The sequence below is a fragment of the Solanum dulcamara genome, chromosome 11 (assembly GCF_947179165.1).
Source record: "Solanum dulcamara chromosome 11, daSolDulc1.2, whole genome shotgun sequence".
Taxonomy (NCBI): Eukaryota; Viridiplantae; Streptophyta; class Magnoliopsida; order Solanales; family Solanaceae; genus Solanum; species Solanum dulcamara.
In genome coordinates this window covers 59,967,928-59,990,430 of record NC_077247.1, presented here as the reverse complement: position 1 = coordinate 59,990,430, position 22,503 = coordinate 59,967,928, and the positions used below count along the sequence as shown (strand labels likewise).

General features: G+C 29.4%; 2 protein-coding genes across 2 annotated transcripts; one reads left to right on the top strand and one right to left on the bottom strand.

Moving 5' to 3' along the window:
• Positions 1-5,946: 5,946 nt before the first annotated feature.
• Positions 5,947-8,231, top strand: LOC129875006 (transcription factor MYB16-like). Its single transcript, XM_055950430.1, has 3 exons — positions 5,947-6,227; positions 6,315-6,444; positions 7,140-8,231. Exons 1-3 carry the CDS (start codon positions 6,095-6,097, stop codon positions 8,125-8,127), a joined length of 1,251 nt encoding a protein of 416 aa, XP_055806405.1. The 5' UTR covers positions 5,947-6,094; the 3' UTR covers positions 8,128-8,231.
• Positions 8,232-19,414: 11,183 nt separating this feature from the next.
• Positions 19,415-22,349, bottom strand: LOC129875072 (uncharacterized). The gene is made up of 8 exons (XM_055950501.1): positions 22,145-22,349; positions 21,764-21,879; positions 21,533-21,647; positions 21,366-21,431; positions 20,878-20,974; positions 20,701-20,768; positions 20,018-20,055; positions 19,415-19,892 (listed from the first exon to the last, which is right to left on the bottom strand). The coding sequence occupies exons 1-8, from the start codon at positions 22,157-22,159 to the stop codon at positions 19,667-19,669; spliced, it is 741 nt and encodes a 246-aa protein (XP_055806476.1). The 5' UTR covers positions 22,160-22,349; the 3' UTR covers positions 19,415-19,666.
• Between the last annotated feature and the right edge of the window lie 154 nt (positions 22,350-22,503).

Below are 22,503 nucleotides of genomic sequence, written 5' to 3'. Positions count from 1 at the left end.
AGAGACACTGTTTAGGTCGTATATATGAAAGATGCTATATATTTTTATGTACGCCAATTAATTTTAACTCCAAGAATTAAATTGCATTTATATATCTCTCTCTTTTTATATATATATATATTGAGTGCATGTCTTTTCAACCTTTTTCTTCAAGTAATTTACCGTTCACTAACATAACATTGGTCGTTGGGCAGTCAAAAATATATCAAATTCTGTAACTATAAGAACAAAGGCGGATCCAATAATTAAATTTGGTGATTCATGAACTCATGATACTTTTAAAATAATTTCATAATTAAATATTTATTAAATTAAACTTTGAGTAAAACATTACTTCTGTTGAACACGTAACTAATACTATCTCTGTCTTAAATTAGTTGTCAATTTTTTTTTTTAGAGAATCAATTCAACTACTTTTCATAACTAAATTAGATTAGTTCAACGTAAAAAAATTTCAATTAGAAATTCTATATTCAATAATTTAACGAAAAGTACTACAAATTGAAACTATTCTTATTTCAATTTTATGAAATAATTCATTTTAAATATTGACAAAATTCATATAATTTATTTGACTCTCGTGAATCAAAACTATGATAACTAATTTGAATCCATTTTCTATATCTTATTTCCTCATATGAAAAGTTTAAAATTGATAATATATTTCTCGTTCTGATTATTAACGTAGTGAATGTAACAAACATACAAAAGAAATACATATTTTTCACTATATTCGTAGTAGCACTCTTTTTTAATCAAAACAATAGGCACGTATGCAGAATAAATTAATAGTGGATAAAATGTCGAAAGTGACATATTTGCAAATCACTAAATGGTTTTGCAGGACATCATTCCTAGGACGAGAATTGCATTCATTTTTATCTTGGTTTGGGAGTTCAATTTATTTTCACCTCGTCAAAAATTAAACGCTATGGGTGTGTATGGTTGGGAGAAAACATTTTAAAAAAATTTCATGTTTTATTGATCAATTTAATATTTTTAGAAAAATAATTTTTTTTTAATATAAAAAAGTAATTTCTTTAATCAAAGTAAGGAAACAAATTACATAAGTAACATTGAATTTTCAAGTGGATGAGATCACCGCTCTGACCGCGAAAAAAGCGTCTTAGCTTGCTTTTCTTTCAGAACAAATAACATTGCAGTTTCATTATCTCTTCACAACTTCTCTCTCCTTTCCCTTGAGACAACTTTTTTTTGCATACCTACAAAACATTAGAAAATATCCAAGAAAACTTATTTTGTTTTCCAATAAAATATTTTTCCTTAATACCGAACACACCCTATAAGAAAAAAGAAATAAGGAGTTGAAAAAAAAAAAGGCTACTCCTACTGTTCCATATTAACTGAATTTTGGTTTTTTTTATAATTCAAAATAAGTGAATTATTCAAAGTTCAAGATACATGTTTGAACTTTTTTCCATTCTTGCCCTTCGTTTATATTTTCTAGGTGATAAGTTCAAGAAAATTAATTATTTATATTTATAATTTTACTTTGAATTATTTCTATTTTTAAGAATATTTTGATAATTAATAGAAGAGTAAAAATTAAAAGTGATGCTCAATTTGTGTCCTAAATTTTTTCTTAATAAGTGTGCATTATCTCACAAATTCAGTTAATATGAAATAAATGGAGTAATAAGGGAAAATTTCATATATGACAAATCTTTTAAGCATAATAACTCTATATGGATATAGTTTCCCTAATTACTTATAATGACAAATTTATGTTTGCCATTATACAAACGTTGTAATGAATTATATAAATGCGATGCCCCCAAATTATTTGTATACCAAAATATACAAACACTGAGAATTATACAAACGTTGTACAAAAATTGTATAGTAAAATATATACACGCTATATAAAACTACGAATTGTATAGATAATTATACAAATGCTATATAAAAACTGTGAATTGTATAGCGAACTATACAAATGCTATTATATGGCGAATTATACAAATGCAATACACGAATTGTATAGCAAAATATATAAACGAATTATAGCAAATCTCAACAAAATATATCTATAAATAGTAATAAAATAAAATTATATTCATATAAAATAATAAGCTAATAATGTTTGCTTTGTATGTAATTTTCCCGAGTAATAAATAGGGAGTTTAGTCGGACCGTGGTGGAGGAGAAGAAGATGGGCCGGGTAGTAGTAAAGGAGAATTAAAGGCTTTATGACCCACAGCTCACAGTGCGCCACAGTATGAATACCCTTTGGGTCTGGGCTACTACATAGGTCGTTGTGGGCCATGCTTTTTGTCTTTTCTTGTATTTATAAATAAGGGCTTTCTATCGTTGGACAAGTGTCTAGGCCCATCAATTCCAATAATGCTTTGCGACTTCTCTGTTCAACCTTAGACCGTTTGATCGTGATAATTTTTAAGAAAATTACGCGAATAAATAAATATATGTATTAATTAATTAGTTAATTTATAAGTTTTTATTAAAATTTAATTTTAATTACGGTTTGAGTTTATATAATTTGTATATTTGTATAACATAATTTGTATAACTTTTATATAATATAATTTTTTTAAAAAAATATATGAAATTCAGTTATATATAATTTTAGATATTATGTCTAGAACTTGTTTTATCAAATATAAATTTAAATATTAAAGGTCTGAAAAGCTTATATATACAAAAAAAAAAAAAAAAATGGATACCTGCGTAGGACATCCATTTGGGATCATCTATAGCAAGTACAAATGCAATGTAGAAATTATTGGATTTTTTTTTTTGGGTGCAAAGTGGATTTTCTTTCTAATTTAAAAACCCCTTAACACTGAAGTTTTACAGTCTATCAATTTAAAAATAGAACAATAGTAATCATAAATTAATTTGCTTCTATCGGTTACAATAATGATTACATATTTAATGAAGGCATTGCCCCCCAAAAAAAAAATACTATAAAAAATGCAACGATTGGCGGCACGAAGGCCTGCACTGTCAGTCTATTATATTATGCTGCTCTTTCAATTATTTTTCAAGCATATAATTACTCGACTTCAATTTTTTGTGGGTAATAAATACGAGTACTTCACACAATTGAATTTCTTTTATTAAAGCTTCCAAAATAAGTAAACAAGGTATATTATTGGCTATATTATTTACCTTTTAAATTTCTTGTACAAAAGATAGATTTAACAGTACTAATCGATCATCATATAAATATATATCTCTTTCTTAAGCGTTTAACTTATAAGTATTACATTTGTTGAATATTCACAACTTTGATAGATTGCTTAGCCCTGTTAATTTTCAGCTGGGGCGGTTCATGATTATGGTTAAAAAATCAAATCAAATCATAGTTTGAACCAAATTGATTAAAAGATCGATATTTAGTTTGATTTGATTTGATTAGGTTTGATTTTGAATTTTGAAAATCACTATTATTTGGTTCGATTTTGATTTTACTAAACAAAAATCGCAAAAATAAATCAATCGAACCGAAAAATTACATATATAAATTTTATAAATTATTCATAAATAAAATATAAATATTTTCTCTTGTTAATGTTTTGGTATATAATTTTCCTGTACCCCCTCCCCCGTATAGTTCCTCAATTGTTGAGGTTGGGTTATTTTTTGCTATAAAGATTTGATTTTTTGATCTTTGATGTATAATAATTTTAGTATTGTTAATTAAATCACTTCTTTCGTATAATAATAATATCTCTTGTATTACTTACTTGCTTAATTGAATCCGCAGTATTTTTTTGTGGATTGTTCATTTACTAAGTGTTTGTGTCTATCGAGACGCGTACACCCTCAACACATTTATTATTTTAAAACCAAAAAAAAAATGGAAAAAACACGAACCAAATGGACAATAACCAAATGGACGGTTACCTTTTATGATTTGATTTAACTTTTTAAAATTTAAAAAATGACTAAATTGATTTGATTTGGTTATGAATTTAACCAATAACCGATCCAAACCATGAAAATTATTGCTAAACCAACTACCTCTAGCTAGATAAACAATGACAAGGATGATTTAAGATAAAACATAAACAAATGACTTCTTAATTTTTTTTAAATATCAAATATTTTAAAACAAATTCAGTTTTTCCAAACATTAAATTTTTTGGACTGGAGGGTGTATTTGAAATAGATTATATTTTCATTTCTCCAACCTCAATAAATTCTAGTTACACTACATAGTATTATTGTATTCACATGGGATTTTTAATGGTCTTGAAGGAAATTTTATTCGCTACTAAATATATGTATTCCAAACAATATGAAAATATTTATATTTAAGATATGTCGAAATATTTAACAATAATCCCCTAGTACCATCTTTTATTTAATAATTTCACAAGGCTTAAGAACTCAAAAAAATTAATTAATTGAATTTAAATTCTGTATTGATATTTTAACATCTATTTATGATATGTTGAATCAAATAATTTCAACATAAAATTGAATAGGGAGATGGACTAAGGTTAGCTAATGTTATTTGTAAGGCTTACATTTGGTAAGACCCTACTAAATATAAATGACCATTAATTATTTAGCACGTTGTTGTAGAGGCTCTTAGGTTCTTCTTGTCAATATTCATGCAAGTGCCAAGCTTATGTATGCAATTCAAAAAAAGATCCTAACAGTTTCTTTAAGTGAAAGACTACGTTAAATAAAAGAGAGAAAAAAGTGTTTAAAAACGAATAAAATAAAGCTACCATAGAAATCATTGGCAAAAAGTTCATAAAATTGCAAAAAAAAAGTAATGCATAAAAATAAAAATAAAAGGAAGTTAGCTAAGGAGAAAGGCAAAGGAAATCCTAAAGGGACCACCTAATTTTGTGATATGACGATAAGCATCCATTTATTTTTATTCGTTGCATATTTTCGGATCGAACTTTGAAAATAAAGTCATCGAAGCATTTTATTTGAACGTGGGAGTTTCTAACAACAACAACAATATAATTTGTGTAATCCAAACAATGAGCAGCAGCATAGTTAAAATTTAAACAATATGGGTTTTTCAATTTATTATATTTTAAAATTATGGGTTTAGATGTATTATTTGTTGTAATTTAGTCGATTTTTACATACGAATTAATGATTTGCGTCGAAAGCATTGGATTCAAATGAATTGTGTCTGAATACTCCATATATCACCGACCCATGATAGAGAGGTATGGGGAGGTGGTGTACATACAACATTATTCCTAACTTATGAAGGTAAAAAAGTTGTTTCTGATAGATCATCAGCTCAAGTAAAACATCTCAAAATCAAGTAAACAAAGAAAATGCATGAATAAAGGAGTCTTGCTTAATTATTTTTTTTTAAAGAGAACAACAAAAACAACAAATAATACAGTGACTTGAAGTGAAATTAACAAGAAATAATAATAAAATCGAATAATAAGAGAGTAGAAGAGTAACAGTAACAATATTGATACGAGAAACTAGACAATCTTCGACTACCTATTAAATTCCTATCCTAATCTCAACTTCATATCTTCTTATCTAGGTCATGTCCTTTGTAAGTTGTAGATATGTCATGTCCTTTCTAATCAATTCTAAACGATAGTTCTTCGGCCTACCTCTATCTTTCCTCATACCCACCATAGTCAACCTCTCATATCTCCTCATTGAGGTATCTAAGCATCAATCTTCTCTTCATCACATGCCCAGACTATTTCAGCCTCGCCTCACAAATCTGAATTAGTAAAACCCAAAGCAGTTACTAGACACCGAGTGAAAAATTTAAATGGAAAAAAAAAGAATCGTATTGGGTACTAGTAGATTTGCACATGATTTCATACTATATGATGTGCTGTGGTGAAATTAATATCTTTATCCCGTCCCTGTCGCTGACCTTTCTATCTTTGCTATCTCTCTCCTTATTTACTCCTTAGCTTTCTCTCTTCTTTTTCTCTCATTATTATTATTATTATTATTTCTGTACTATCAACAATTGCTACTGTCCAATGTCCATTTATCTCCATTAGTTGAAGCACCAGAAATTTTACATAATATAAGGTACCACAAGTGCTACAAATTACTTGTTCATTATTTCTTCCCTAGACTAGTCGTCATTTCTTCGATGGGTCGATCTCCATGCTGTGATAAAGTTGGGCTGAAAAAAGGACCTTGGACACCCGAAGAAGATCAAAAACTCTTAGCTTATATCGAAGAACATGGTCATGGTAGCTGGCGCGCATTACCTGCCAAAGCTGGTATGCGTTCACTTGCCACCTTTAATACTGAGAGCGTAAATTATTTTTTTTAAGTTTGGTCTCTTATTAATTTCGGTTAATTTGCAGGACTTCAAAGATGTGGAAAGAGTTGCAGGCTCAGGTGGACTAATTACCTAAGGCCTGATATTAAGAGAGGAAAATTCACTTTACAAGAAGAACAAACCATCATTCAACTTCATGCTCTCTTAGGGAATAGGTATTTTAATTTTCTTCTCTCTTAGTTGGTTCAACTGAGTCAAATGTATACGTATAATTAGATCACAAATTTATTTTGAATCCGCTAAATCTAGATCTTGAATTTTCTGTTGCTTTTTTTTCTTCTTTGCATTAATCGGAATTCTTTAATTTATTAGAGAAAAAAATTGGAGAGTAGACCATGAAATTGTCAATACATGTTTATGCTTATTATTGTACTACTTTTTTTTTTTTTCTAATAACTACAAAACTATATGCATCACATTTTTAATATTCCCCCAAAAATATCGGCAGAATCTAAAGTAAATTAAAACCACTTGTTTTAGCATGATTTGTTTTCACTAGCTGACATTCAGTTACGTCAAAAAATTTGACATTTTTATAATCAGATCTGCACAAATACCATTGCATGTTTATTTTTCCAATATGGCTGACCTTGTATTATTCTCCAGAAATTTCAGTGCAAGTGGGGGGTAGTCTTGTACTCTTCTCTCTTGGACAATGATATAGTCCTTTTGTCTCAAACAGCTAAAAATCAAATCATCAATTGAATTTTCTAATATTTCCAAATTAAAAAAATAAATCGGTAATAATCCATGAATGAAAACAAAGTTTCCTTTTTTTGTTTGGTTGTTGTAAAGGAGGCTTTGTCTTTACATACACTTTTAACATATTCTTTTGTTGTTTTGTTCTTAGGTGGTCGGCCATAGCTACTCATTTACCTAAACGAACAGATAATGAGATCAAAAATTATTGGAATACGCATCTTAAGAAACGATTAGTGAAAATGGGAATCGACCCGGTGACCCACAAGCCCAAGAATGATGCTTTGTTGTCCAACGAAGGTCAGTCGAAGAACGCGGCTAATCTTAGCCACATGGCTCAGTGGGAAAGTGCCCGACTAGAAGCCGAAGCTAGACTCGCTAGACAATCCAAACTCCGGTCTAATAGATTCCAAAATTTACTCACTTCTCAAGAATTTACAGCCCCTTCACCTTCTAGTCCTCTTAGCAAACCCGTTGTGGGCCCAGCACGTTGTCTCGACGTGCTGAAAGCTTGGAACGGTGTTTGGACCAAGCCAATGAATGAAGTTTCCGTCGAGAGTGCTCATGGTGACATTTCAGTCACGGAAGCACTCGCGAGGGACTTGGAATCTCCTACTTCAACACTAGGCTATTTCGAAAATGCACAACATATTTCATCATCAGGAATTGGAGGAAATTCTACAGTTTTGTATGAATTTGTTGGAAATTCATCAGGGTCTAGTGAAGGTGGAATTATGAATAATAAGGAAAGTGAAGAAGAATGGAAGGGATTTGGAAACTTATCAACAGGACATTTGCCTGAATACAATAAAGATGTTATTAATGAAAATTCAATTTCATTCACATCAGGACTACAAGATTTGACTCTACCAATGGACACAACATGGACAGCAGAGTCTCTAAGGTCAAATACAGAGCAAATTTCCCCTGCTAATTTTGTGGAGACATTTACTGATCTATTGCTTAGCAATTCAGGGGACGGGGATTTATCGGAGGGCGGCGGCACGGAATCCGATAACGGAGGGGAAGGTAGTGGCACTATAAATGCTAGTGAGAACTGTGAAGATAACAAGAATTACTGGAATAGTATTTTTAACTTAGTGAATAATCCTTCCCCATCTGATTCAGCAATGTTCTAATTAGACTAGGTTTTTTTTTTACTAGTGATTTTGAGTTAATAATTACTTAATTATTGTGTTGATGTGTGTTACAACAAATGACTAGTGTGGTGTGAAATTTACAAGTGTGGAGAAAAAAACACCATGTGTAGATTTGACTCTTTATTTTCTCTGACTTCATGTTCATTGTCTTTATGTCCATAGGCTATGATCAACTGTGTTGGCTCAATCAATTTAACACCAACTGTTACAGTTTCTCTTTCCCATTTTCAACTCTCGGTTTGACTCAAATTCTGGTGTAATTTAAATCTTTTTGTCTGGACAAAAGAAAAAGAAAGAAGGAAAAATGCATACAGTTATACTTGGTGCCAAAGCAGAACTACAGTACATTTTAACGATAATAATATATGAAGTGAAATTTAGCTAATAAAGTCTGAAAATAATAAAGTATGCAAAAACCTTATCTCTACTAACTAAAGGTAGAAAGTGTACTATTTTCAAAAGACAAAAAACAACACTGAGGAAAACATTATCAATAGAAAAACAGTGCGAAGCATTCAATAATGAAACACTAACATTAGCAAAATAGTGCCAAAATATATTTTAAAAATGGTAACAGAAAACAAAAGCAAAAAAACTATGAATAAGAATAACTACAACAAACACGGTGCTCCAGCCACCACAAACCTAATCTCGTCGAAAAGCAAGAACAATACTCTACTATCTACTAATCTTCTATCTTAATTAATCTACAACCTTCATATCCTCTTATCTAAGGTCATGTCCTTATTAAGCTAAAGTTTTGTCATATATTGTCTAATCACCTTTCCCACATACTTGTTCGGCCTACCTCACTTCTCCTCTCCTCATACCCACTACATCCAACCTTCACACTTTCTTCATGGGACATTTACACATCTTCTCTTTACATGTACAAATCATCTCAGATTCTTGAATATACTGCATCAATTTATCCATCACCAAATAAGTAGAAACGGGCCAAGCAAATCAATCAGTACCACCGCACATTTCAATTCCGATTTTAAAAAAAATTATATACACTAAGTTAAATCAGGACTTTAGCGCTGTTCGTTTCACGTCACATTCTTGCTAACAAAGATATCTAAAATCTGCTCTTCACGTCAAATTTAATCAAATTTAACCCTCATAGGAGTAGCCTAAGATAAAAAAAAATAGTTTCCCACCCAGTGTTCGATACCCATATTGAATTTTGATTAAATTAGGATTCGCACCGAAAAGTCCACATTAGGAGTAAGCGCTCCCGGCGACTCCGTATGTAAGGGGCTCTGATTAATTGATGGAAGAGTACTTGCCATTCTACCACAACCTTTGTTGGTATAATAATATATTGTTATCAGCAGTCTAATTGTCACATTAAAACTTTCGTATGCGTTTTATAGCTGTAACCTTATATATGCACCTATAAGGTAGGGATTCCGATGTAGATAAAGACTCTTAATTTAATTCTTGCAGTACAAGCAGTAAGCAGCCTAAATGTTACCCTAAAGTTTTAAATTATTTCAAGACTAATGCCTAATTTTGTCTTTAACGGAAAGCTAGTTTGGATCATGTACTAGCAGTACATTTGTATCGTCTTTTTAATTAGCAACTAATTATATTAGTCTTTGATAATTAAAGAACACCTAAATATCCGGCTACATATGTTTATGCCTATTTAATTTGGGTTGAATTTTTCAAATATCAATTAATACACACTTCATTGTTTAACACAGTAAGCTTATATTATTATACCGTTAATATGCACAAATAATGTCAGCGAAGCGATTCGTACCATATTAATGTCAAAATGAACCAGAGTATGTCATGTCACATTTAAAATTGTACTATACTACATACTATGATTAAACTATACTTATATATAGTTGTTGTTTTTTCTTTTCTTTTTCTCCACTAATAGTAGAAAATTATTAATAGTAGAAAATTATTACTTTTACTTTCAATGTTAACTGGTAAAGTTGTTGTCATGTGATTAGGAGGTCACGGATGAAGCTTTGAAAATAGCCTCTGACAGAAATGTAAGGTAAGGCTGCGTACAATAGATCTTTGTGGTTGGACCCTTCCCCGGATCCGCGCATAGCGGGAGCTTTAGTGCACCGAACTTTCAATGTTAAACTGGAATTCAAATCAACCGTAAAAGCAAGGCAAACAAACATGAAGATGGAAAAGTTTTTTAATGGAAAACAATGGAATTTCAGGGAATATATTTCAGTATTAGAAAGATATGTGATAAATTAGAAAGAGACCCTCGTCATGGGTAGCCTCATATAAACTAGATTAAATTTTAGGACCATTATGTAAAGGTCACTTTAATTTTTGCCCTTGCTAGCAAGTCTGTGACCAATATATATACAACAATGTGAGCCAAGTCGAGACAAGAACTTTTAATATTTGTCAATCTTGATATGATATGGTCCCTTTTTAATTAGTATGTTGACTTGTAAAAAATGTTTTCTCAATAAATAATAGTACTTTAATTTAGTATTATATTGTACAAATTATAAGATCGAGGACTTGGACAATGAAAAAAGTGACGTGGAAGACAGAATATCTTGCACTATGTCTGGTTCTCGATTGGATTTTGGATCAGCCGATCAGCGACAGAAATCTCGTGAAAATCATTTTTTAAATTTATTTTTAAAATTTCAGAAAAATTTCTAGTTGCTATCCTAATAGAGTTGCTTATCAATGCGATTAATGTTGAAAACGAAATAACCACATGAGAAGACACTAATCAAAGTATTTAATACAACTGCTTTCTAACTTATTATTTAATCATTTGAGGTAAACATTGGATGTGTGCATTTTTTTCTTCACCTCGACATATATAGTAAATAGTTAGAAATAAGAGTCATCAAATTATTACTATTCCTATATTATTATCATTCCAAACTCTATAAGAAGATGTTTTAAAAAAATTAAAAAATTAAAAGGAATTATAGAATTAAATCCTGCCTCAAAGATTTTCTTATTATAATTTAAAAAAGAATTGTGACATGGAGTGGTGTCCCATGTCCAATGTTATAACTAAAAGCATGTTTAACGTGCTTTAGTTTTACTTCCTAATTTAGGTAGAAAATTAACAATATTAGTACTCATTTTCAACAACTCCATTTCCTCTAGTTTAATTATTTCTCTACCTTACCCCTCAAAGAAAATGGAAATTATTATTAGCAATGGCAAACTTTTTTTGCAATGCAACATCTTATCTTTATTTTCAAAAATACACGTAGAAAAAAAAAACATTTCTTTTAACAAGGTATATGGGCAGATCTAGTGAAGGAGCTACACGTCATTCGAACTCAATTACTCTTACTTAGTTGTATATTTATCTTTTTTTAAAATTTTTTACTAAATAGGTTTAACTAATAGATTTTAAATTCAATAAATTAAATAAGATATGACAAAATTATGATTACGAATTCACAAAATTCAAATCTTAAATTTACCTCTGATAAGGTATACTATTTTCAATAATGAATATCTTAGGTAATATATATAATGGAGGAGCAGAAGGCTTTGAATATGCTGGAGGGTTGGACAAGTATTGTTTATACATAAAAAAAAGTGGCGGAGTCAAAATTTTCAGTGGCGGAGTCAAAACTAGCAATCAGTGGCGGAGTCAAAATTTTCAATAAAAAAGTTTCAAAATTTGAAGAAGTAGACACACGAACTAGCTGAAGGGGGTTCGACATCTATTGTTTATACATAAAAAAAATATTTTAACCATATAAAAATAATATAATTTTTCGCCTTAAGTGGTTCGGATAGCCACAATGTGGCTCCACCCCTGCTAGCAGTAGCGTCAAAATTATTAAATGTTTTTTTTTTGTCTTGTATTCAGTGTTTTGATATCTATATTAAGACTCAATTAAATTCAAATTTGCATATTTCAGAATCCATTTCTGAAGATGACACTCTCAATAAAAAAAAAATCCGATCCAAAGACTCAAATTAAACCCAATATCTTCAATAAAAAATTATGAAAAAATCTCAACAATCACACTACAATCCAAATTCGTAAATTAAATAGGTGCAATAGCACAGGCCTTGCGGCATTGATCTGTGGTAGAAGATAACAACACGAATGTAGGAATTGAAGGACATGATGAGTCTCCATCTTCATCTATTATATTAGAAAATATGCATGTCCTTCCAATTAATCACATGCATTTATTATACATCATCAATGTATATTTATATCTTCTTTAATTTATTTGTTTCTTCCCTAGCTTGGGCTTTACGTACTCAACTACTCCTTTAATTTATTATTATTTGTCCAGTATTTTAAAAACAAATTTTTATTTTTATTTATTATTTTTAATAAATTAAAAAAGTTATTTTTTTATTTTATCCTCAATATTAATTACTTATTCTCTAAATTATTTCTTAATATTTAAAATTATATATCAATTAATATACATATTATAATAAAATATTCATATTAATTATTATTTCTTGAGAAAAATGTAAATTTCAAAATAGACTAGTAAAAATGAATAAAAAGTAATTAATATGCTAGTAAACAGGACCAAGCATCCTTCGCACAGCACATGCACCTCATACAGTCATACATAGTATTATTATCTTTGATATATATTATTTGTCTTTTAACAATTTTTGTAATTAATTCTTAAATTATATAATATCACTAATTATAACAATATTTTTTAAATTTATTTTTTGTCATCCATTTAATATATCATCATTGGACTTGTAACATTCTTATTAATTGAAGTTGAATTTGAAATATAATAATAGTATTAATAATTACAAAAATGCTTTCTATTTGTAAAACATCAAATATTTTGAAATAAGTTTAAAAAAAAATAAAATTGGATCGGATAAAGTTGTTATAACAAAATTTAATGACCTGTACACCATGCATAAAACAAGAAAATTGTATTGTATTAATTCTTCAGATATCCCACTTCCAACCATAAAAAGATACTAGCTAGTAAAATGATTTGACTATTTAGTAAGACTATATATATTACCATCCAAATTAAGCATAAAATTTAACCTAGCAGAGAAATGATAAGATAAAAATTTATTTGCCGTCAATGTTTACAATATATTATTGAATATAAACAAGTTGTGTCTTCATATATACTTTTATTAGTACTACTTTAAAATGTATTTTTTTCACTTCAATATTTAACTGCATATTAGTTTTTTTATAATATAAATACTAAATATAAATAAATATTTGTTGAAAATACAAAAGTATAGCTTAAATCCCCCGACAAAAGAAGATACATCAATGAAAAAAGTATATCAATGAATTAGCCCCAAATATATTTTGCGTAATACTTCATCTGTTCACTTTTACTTATTATGTTTGTTTTATGAAAATTAATTTAATTAATTTTTTGAATTAAATTAAATTATTAGTTGTAATAATGAGTTAATAAAAAAAATATCTTAAAATACTAATTAAAATCTATATAATTTAATTTTAAATAAATAAAATATGACAAATAAAAATAAACTAACTACAAGAATTAAAAGAGCCAGGCTGTTAGAAAAGGTATTGAGAAAGAATCCAACATTGTATTTATTAGCGATGTTACATTTGATTGTACAAACTGCATTTATTTCCTTTCTAATTAATTATATCACATGGCTCTCTTTTATTCATCCCTTCCTGGCCCGCCTCTTCTTATAATACCCTTTATGGACTTGCATTAAATTATACTGTAAGCAATACCTTTTATATCTTTAGTATTTTATTTATCGCACATGTCTTTTTCATTTAATTTTGCTATGTGGTAATACATAATTAACATCAACGAATCCACGGAACAAACTTCCCAAACAATCAGATTTCTATAGTTTTGCAACACATAACTATACTGAATTGGAATTTTTTTAGGTTTTAAAATGCAACTTCAACTTCATAATATTTGACGTTTAATAATTAGTCCCTCAGGTCCAAAATAATTGATGTTTTACAAAGCAAGATAAAATATTTAATTCTTTTCCAAATTTTCCCTTATCACATTTCAAGTTAATTCAGTATACAAATTTATAATGTCAACCTAAAATTTTTTATAGAAAGGGTATTTTAGTAAAGAAACAAACTTCTTAATTTTTAAGAGTAAGCAGATTCTTAACTCATGTGCAAAATAATTGATGTTTTACAAAGCAAGATAAAATATTTAATTCTTTTCCAAATTTTCCCTTATCACATTTCAAGTCAATTCAGTGTACAAATTTATAATGTCAACCTAAAAAGAAAAAAAAAATCATATAAAGGGTATTTTAGTAAGAAAACAAACTTCTTAATTTTTAAGAGTAAGCAGATTCTTAACTCATTTGCAAAATAATTGCTGTTTTACAAAGCAAGATAAGATATTTAATTCTTTTTCAAATTCCCCCTTATTACATTTCAAGTCAATTCAGTATACAAATTTATAATGTAAACCTAAAAAGAAAAAAAAAATTATATAAAGGATATTTTAGTAAGAAAACAAACTTCTTAATTTTTAAGAGTAAACAGATTCTTAACTCATGTGCCCAAACCTAAAACATTTTGGACTGGAGGAATCGGTATTAAATATGACATACATTCTCATCACTTAATAATTTAAGATAAACAATTTGTTAACTCTAGTCTTTAGATTGTGTTCCAAAGATAGTATATAAAGTTACAATAACATTCGGCAAGTGCATAAAAATAGTAAAAATAAATAAATAAAAACTTTCCCTACTCACTTATCTCCTAGAAAAAGAAATAGAAATTGCTAGTTTTATAGGTATTTCACAATCAAAATCTTGTCATAAACAAGACATTATTTATTGTTAAAAAAATTGAAATGATAGCTAAGTCAAAACGGTATTAATTGAATTGCTTATCCCACCGCCCACAGGACTATTAGGGGTATATTGCTTCTCCTATCATAACTAATCATAATATAATTAATTTCATCATAACTTGTATTCAAATCAAACAACCCTAAAGATATAAGAGATATAATTCATTTTCTTATACTCCCTTTATTCCATATTAGTTAAATTTCTAAGATTATGCACACATATTAAGAAAATCATTCATGGATAAAATTTGAATCATATTTTCCTCTATTGCTCTTTTGTTTAATCAACATTATAAAGATGATTAAATGTGAAATCATAAATACAAATAGTTCTTTATTGAAGTATAACTTTATAAGTAATCTAGTTACTCCTAGAAAATTACAAAACTTCATTAATGGAAAGTGTAAACATCGAAAAAAAAAGCTCTAAAAAAATTTCAAACATTTCTCTTGAATTTTGAACAATTTAATTATTTTGAACAATAAAAAAAGCTCTAAAAATTTAATTAATATGAAATAAGGGGAAGTAGTGATTAAGGAAGAAAGAAAGAGCAGAGTATTATTCTAAAGGCTGAATGTGAAATTTTAATATAAGCCGCTTTTACGGATGGAATACTTATTAAGATGGCTAATAGGGAAATTTAAGAGAAGCTACATATATCCTACGGCTACTATTTCTATTGGACAAATAAATGAGTGTCTAACGTGAAATGACACTGAAACAGTGAATGAAGAAGAATGGACCTCCCTTTTGAATAATATTAATTCTTCTATCCTAAACTAAGTTGAATTCCACCTCTATAAGACTAGTTAATTACTGTTTGAGCTTTGTTTGGAGGTTGTCTAAGATAAATACTCCTTCCATTTTTATTTATATTTCACTATTTTAAATTTTACGTTCATTAAGAAATTAAGTAAATTTACTATTCTATCTCTATTTAATGTTTGTTGAAGTCAAGTTTTTAATCAATGAATATGACTTAAACTTATTTCGATTCACTAATTTGACCAATGTACATGAATTATTTACTTAGTTTTTTCTATGTTGGTTAAATGTATATTTTCAAGATTAATAACTCACGAAAATAAAATAAAAAAATTAATATCATTTATGCATTGATTTTATAAAATAACAAATATTAAGAATCATCTATATTTTTATTAAGGATGACATAAATAAGAACATAGGGAGTACCATGCTAAGTTAAAAGAATGCCACATACAATAAAGTGGAGAGTAAATTCTTTCTGGAAATAGCATAACATTTTTGTCGTAGTTCAATAAAGGAACCATTGGGCTTCTAGTTTTGGGGGACAAAACTGGACGACCTAACAAGTCCGGATGACCCATTTTTACGAGGCCTCTTATATAAACCACATCTCATCATATGAGAGGTAGGAATAAGTAGGCTAAGCATGATTTGATAGTTATCCAATATCATATTGAAATTGAATTTTTTGACATCACACTTTTGATATTATTATATGGTACTTGGTGTGAGTTTTAAAAAAAATATTGATATCTGAGATAGTATTCATTATTTATAAGAAGATTAAAAAAATATTGAATATCATATCGAAATATATAATTACATATATAAATTATATACAATAGTTACAAATACTAATTATACAGTCTTCAGAACTTTAATTATCATATCTTTGATTGAAATGTTTTTTTTTCCTGTAAATGATTAAAAAACTGAATTGCATGTGTGTATGGTATAATTGATACATATCTTAAAAAAACAAAGTCATAATTCTTCATTACATCAATATATGTAAATTAAAGTCGAACAACTTATTATTATTATTTTATCATACAACAAATTATTGAAAACGAACTTTAAAATTTCAAATTATATCAAATTAATTTAATATGCCAATAATATAATATTTTTAAAAATCAAAATTATCGAATTAAAATTTTTAATACCGTAATGTGCCCACTTAAAAATAAGTACATCTCGAACAATGGGTGCTGCACTCTGATTTTGGCACCACATTGAGCCAACATCAATCTAACAGTTCTAATAGCTAACACCTTAATCGCTTATAAAAAAGAATTTGAAGAATATAGTCGTGCTATAGTCGATAAAGTTCATGCAGTCAATAGAACACCATATATCGATATTCTAATTAGTTTAACACATTTCAATTGTTAATCATTTCATTGATATTGTTCATCAATTTATTTAGCTTAACTTTAATGCTTTAAAGGAGTAATAGTACGATGGACCAAGTTTTTTAGATAAAAAATAAGTAATTTTTGGGTTAAATGAGTAAAACACACCCCACCTAACCCTCGATTTTCAATTTTTTTATCATTTCTTAAAATAAAATTTTTATTTCTATTAAATTCAATATGCAAGTAGGAAAAAATATTTTTCTAAAAATATATATATACATATCAAATACAAACTGAAAAAATGTAAATTAAGTACAGAGGGTTAGATGGGTGAGTATGAATTTTTTTTTTAAAAATAAAAATAATAACATTTTTTTTTAAAAAGGAGAAATATGAATTATTTTTTAATATATTTTATAAAAAAAAATTAAAAAAATAAAAGAACAGAAATTAATAATAAATAATAGTTTAGATATGATACTCAAACTTTTAATAGTTTTTTACACCTATGTCAAGATAAAAAAAATAACTTACACTTTCAAAGAAAACACTTTTTAAAGCTGGGTCAATTATCCCAATACTATTATTTTTAAAATATACTTTATTAAAAAAAAAAAATTCACAATAATATCCACAGTTAACCCATTCACAAGGTCGTTGGCTCTATCGAACATAAAAATAACATAGAAATTGGAGGTAGCATTTTATCAATGCTAGTCATGAACTGATTTCTACAGCTACTCTTTTGGAGACAGGAAGGAATGGAATTTTTGTTTTTTAATTATACAAATGGGCATGCTGATAAACTTGGTCAATTAAATCATTAAAATCTCACAATCCATCTAACATTCACCTAATGAATAAACTTGGTCAAACTACCAATAAACAAATTCTAATTCCTACGAGAACCAAGCAAATCTATACTTGAGTGAACAAGAATTTATAGCTTATTCAAAAAAAAAAAAAAAAATCTAAGAAATTAAAGTCTTCATGATTTGTCAAACAATATTATGACCCAAAGAGTTAATTAAAAAAAAATGGATTGAATTTAAGGGCGATACAGGCAGCATAGACCTGAGATAATTCCTAGCTGCAAAGCGGAGCCCTATAAAATCAGTATATGCACTTTTAATATATTAGGCGTCTGGGCATATGCTTTCTGCAGCCACAGATCCTATTTCCTAGTGCAATTTTCAAAATAACAAGTCATAAAGAGAATTTACTGATACTCCGTTGAAAGCTGCAAGCTCTCTCGTTAACATGGTGGTAGGGGAACCCTAATTCCAAAATTTTGAGGTTTCGCGCTATTTATGGAGTACAGAGTTATCGTAGTTGGGCCAGATGGGCCAATTCCATTTACCAAGAAAATAAATGGGCCTCCATTTAAGGGATTGGAGGTTGAAACTAATTTGATGAATACGGAAATCGGCTCATTGGGCTTCCAGTTCTGGGCACAAAAAGACCACGCCCTATATTGCTAATGGTCTTGAATATTTGAACCCTTTCAAGAAAAATGAGATCTCTTGTTTTCTACAATTTGAATTTTTTTAAAAAAGACATCATTTGATCTTTACATGTAAAAATGAAGATCTCGGTAAAAAGCTAGAAAATTATTTCTCTTCTTTGCCCATGGAACGAAATTTATTAAAGTTTTTACATAGTGCAAACGGATCAAAAGTGTATAATCACATAGTTTCAAAATCAATCTTGTAAATCACCCATTAAGAAGAAAGTGAATTGAAGGAATTAAGACAATTGAAACAGTATCTCTTTAACATTTGAATGGTGATGCACTAAGAGGTAAGTCAACCCGATAATAATATATGTTTCAAATTTGTTATAACATACTGTTAGAATCGACATAATATTAAGCAACTTCAATATTAAATTATTCCACCCAACTATGTAAATCTGAAGTTCCTTACAACTGTTTGGATGGTTGTTACAGTATCATTTTGTAGATGCAAAATTTGAATAGATAATATCATTTATTGTAATTTAATAACAATTATATTCTTTACTTGGTGTGTATCATATTATACAATTACTAATAAGTTTACTTAAAAAACTTAATTGTTGCAAGCATTAGATTTATATAAGAATTACAAATAAATTGAGACATTCATTTTCTTAATTTACACAAATAATGCCTGATAAATATTTTAAGATATCGTTGCGTAAAAATGAAAAAAAGAGGTGCAGAATGACAAGAGAGAGAGAAACCAAAAAGATGGACAAACTAGAAATCTGAGACATTGATGTCCAAATCACAACATATCTTTTGTTGAATCAAATGAGTCTTTTAGTTGTTCCGAATTTAACAATGCAATAAAATATAATTTGACACCAAGATAATATTATATGTAAAATAATAGTACAACACAACACAATACAGGGGTAACAACCATCCGAAAAGCTGTCGATAGCAACCGTCCAAGTATGTATAAAATAAGAAACCGTATGAAATGTCATCATCAACAATTTACGACAAGCATACATGACATATATGAACAACAATTTACACACCACCAGAAAATGTGAAAAAAATCACTTATTTTCACGTACAACACATTTTTTCAAGAAAACATTTTCTGAAAAAAGTTTTTCATCATAGGAAACACACCCCGCGTCTCTTCAGGAAATGGGATGGAAGCACAGCAATGGAAATAACCATTGCTATCGTACACATACCTTTGTGAAAGATGAACTTCACGGATATGACACTCTCCCCACTCTTCTGAGCCATATTGAGCAAAAATTGGTCGTGCATCAGAGGGATCAGTTTTTTCTGATTTTTTTTTGCTACAATTTCCAGATCAGTAAGTCAGTGCAAACTCAACAGCAAAGATAGTTATGCAACTGGTAGAATCATAAAAGACTTCAAGCCGAGAATAAACGAGACACAATGAAAGAATTAAAAATGTCACCTTCTTCTATGTTGCGCATTCATTATTGTGGCATGCAACTGTATAAGAAGATGGCAAAAATAGAAAAAAAGGTAACTTTAGGAATTTTCACCAGGAGAGCTTCATGGTAAGAGGGAAAACAAGAAGCCACAAGAGACGATGAAATATATCGAGAAAGTAACTGCATACTTGAATAAGCTGAAGCATAATGTTTAAGTACTTAATGCTTGATACCAGAATAAAAATGAATGAACACCACAAGAAAGCACCAGCAAGCAAAATGCAACTGAAGAAATAAGTTCCAGGCATATAGTTGGAATGCAGGAGGTGAGAATAAAACAGGGTTCCAGAAAGCCAAATTCCAAAGGTATCAGAAATAAAATTGTTGATTCTTGGTAGTGAGTAAAACTGCTTCCCTTTTCAAAACAGGCTAGAACCATTTCTCGCTGTATTAAGAGATTCTCTACCAAGTGCCTTACATTTTTAGGACCTTGTTTTTTTATAGCCAAGAAATCCCAGAGGGAACTCGATGGATAACAAGCCTGCCTGTCTACCCTTCTCCACTTAAATAACAGACTTTTGTACCATAGATCAAAGCCATGGGGGCACTTCTAGAACCTTGACTGTGATGAATAAATTGCTTTTACGAGAAAAGAAGGTGGAGCGGTCGACAGAATAAAGAATTAACACCTTGAGAGCTATACCTCTAACTTATGGTTTGCATCTTTCTCAAGAACAAGACCAGCTTCAGTGAACGCATCAATTATCACCTCTAGAAAGGTTAAGGTATAACAAATGTAGGTACTGAATTCCCTTAAAAAAGCAGAGAAATTAAAATAGTGGCTAGGGTGAGGGAATAAGATGCCAGAAATTGTGGATACGACAGGCACGTAAAAGTCGGGATTTTCCACCAATTACTTCCAGAGGAGCATGTACAACATAAGCTTTTGCTGGAGTACCTCTATCTTTCATGCAGGCCTGCAGAATAAGAACAAATTCTGAGTTCCAGGCTTCCAGCCAAGAAAAGTTATGCCGTTGTGAAATCTCATTATATGCAACAGCCTCGAAACATCCAGCATCTAAACGTCTACATGATATGTAGTCTCTCTCCCTAATACACACACAGGGACCAACCGAACGAAGAAGCATCCATAAAAAGACATGGAAGGAAAATGAAATCACTAGATATAATATTAGATTCTTTTTGCAGTACTAAATCATTTTGTTCATTTGCTTTGCGTAATTCCAAATTGGTCCATATTGCTACCAGTGGCATGGTTGAAGGCTCTAATACACATTTACCCATTGTTTGTTTCAGAGTTAAAAATTTACAGAAGCCTATCATTACATAACTTGGATAAAGACTTACCAAGCCCTTCAGTCTTATATAGACAGGTCGTCTCTCCAAAGCATCAATTACTTTTGGTGAGACACACTGGAAGGACAATGAAAAGCAATTTATTCATTTTGAAAAGTTAGACAGCCAAAAATATATTACAAAAGGAATAAAATGGTCATCTAAGTATAAACTTTTACCCGCAAAACCTCAGCGGCAGCTTCAATTCGATCAGTATTCCAAAGCTTCAGCATTTGCACAGTCAAGTGTAATGTTTTTGGATTAATAAAAATGGACTTCTCAATTCCCAAACCTGTTGAGTCGAAAAACATTTGTCAATTTAGTCATAGATTACGACATAATGAAGGAAGCAATGAGCCCCTGTGCTAAATTAAACATAATAATGATAAAAAATTTCATCTTGATTAACTTTATTAGTTCCAAGAACAGAGTTCTGAAAGTTGTTGAGCTTGGCGACCATTTCAGGATGCAAGGACAATGGAAGTGATACAAAGTGAGAGTCCTCAACATTTTTGCTTTTAATTGCCTACAGGAAAAAGAGGGCGACCATAAAACCTTAAGGAATAACTCAATAGTAGAAGTAACTCTCTGACAATAAAATTTTTATTCATGATTTTATCAGTACGTTTAGAATCAATCAAAGGAAAATAGACAGAGAACATCCATAATAAAGAGTCTAGTGATAGTGATAAAAGCATCCGCTGATGTAAATTGAAGATGTCAGGCCATCTCCAATCCATAACACCAAATTTTACAGACAGATAACCAAATTCAGCTGAAAAAACACTCACTTGAGAAGTCGTCATAGTATTAAAGCTGCAGGTCTCCCGTTGCTATGGAGGAGAGAATTTGTTAATTTTGACACTTCTCTTTTTGGGATGAACGGGTCAATCCACATCGTGTTTACCAATTTTTTCCAGTCTATTCATCATTTGATTGGATTGGACCCACCAAGTAGGAAAACTTCACATCAATTCATTCAAAAGATTGGGTCAGTCACCATTTTCATTTTTTTAATTCAATTATGGAGCAGTGTCACCGTTCAAACTATTTTGATCTGGAAAAAAAATACTAATTAGATTATAACTTATTCATTAATCGAAATAGGCCAAAATTGCCTTTGAAATATTGAAAATGGTATAAAAATGTC

Bases quoted from the DNA above. Each gene is read 5' to 3' on its own strand.
- LOC129875072 (XM_055950501.1), bottom strand. The intron at 21,648-21,763 runs AGTTAATCAAGA...TTTCGACTCAAC, and splicing joins TCTGTTCTTGGAACTAATAA to AGGTTTGGGAATTGAGAAGT. The intron at 20,975-21,365 runs GTAAGTCTTTAT...CTTATTCTGCAG, and splicing joins ATATAAGACTGAAGGGCTTG to GCCTGCATGAAAGATAGAGG.
- LOC129875006 (XM_055950430.1), top strand. From the start codon at position 6,095: ATGGGTCGATCTCCATGCTGTGATAAAGTTGGGCTGAAAAAAGGACCT. The intron at 6,228-6,314 runs GTATGCGTTCAC...GTTAATTTGCAG, and splicing joins CGCATTACCTGCCAAAGCTG to GACTTCAAAGATGTGGAAAG. The intron at 6,445-7,139 runs GTATTTTAATTT...TTTTGTTCTTAG, and splicing joins CATGCTCTCTTAGGGAATAG to GTGGTCGGCCATAGCTACTC.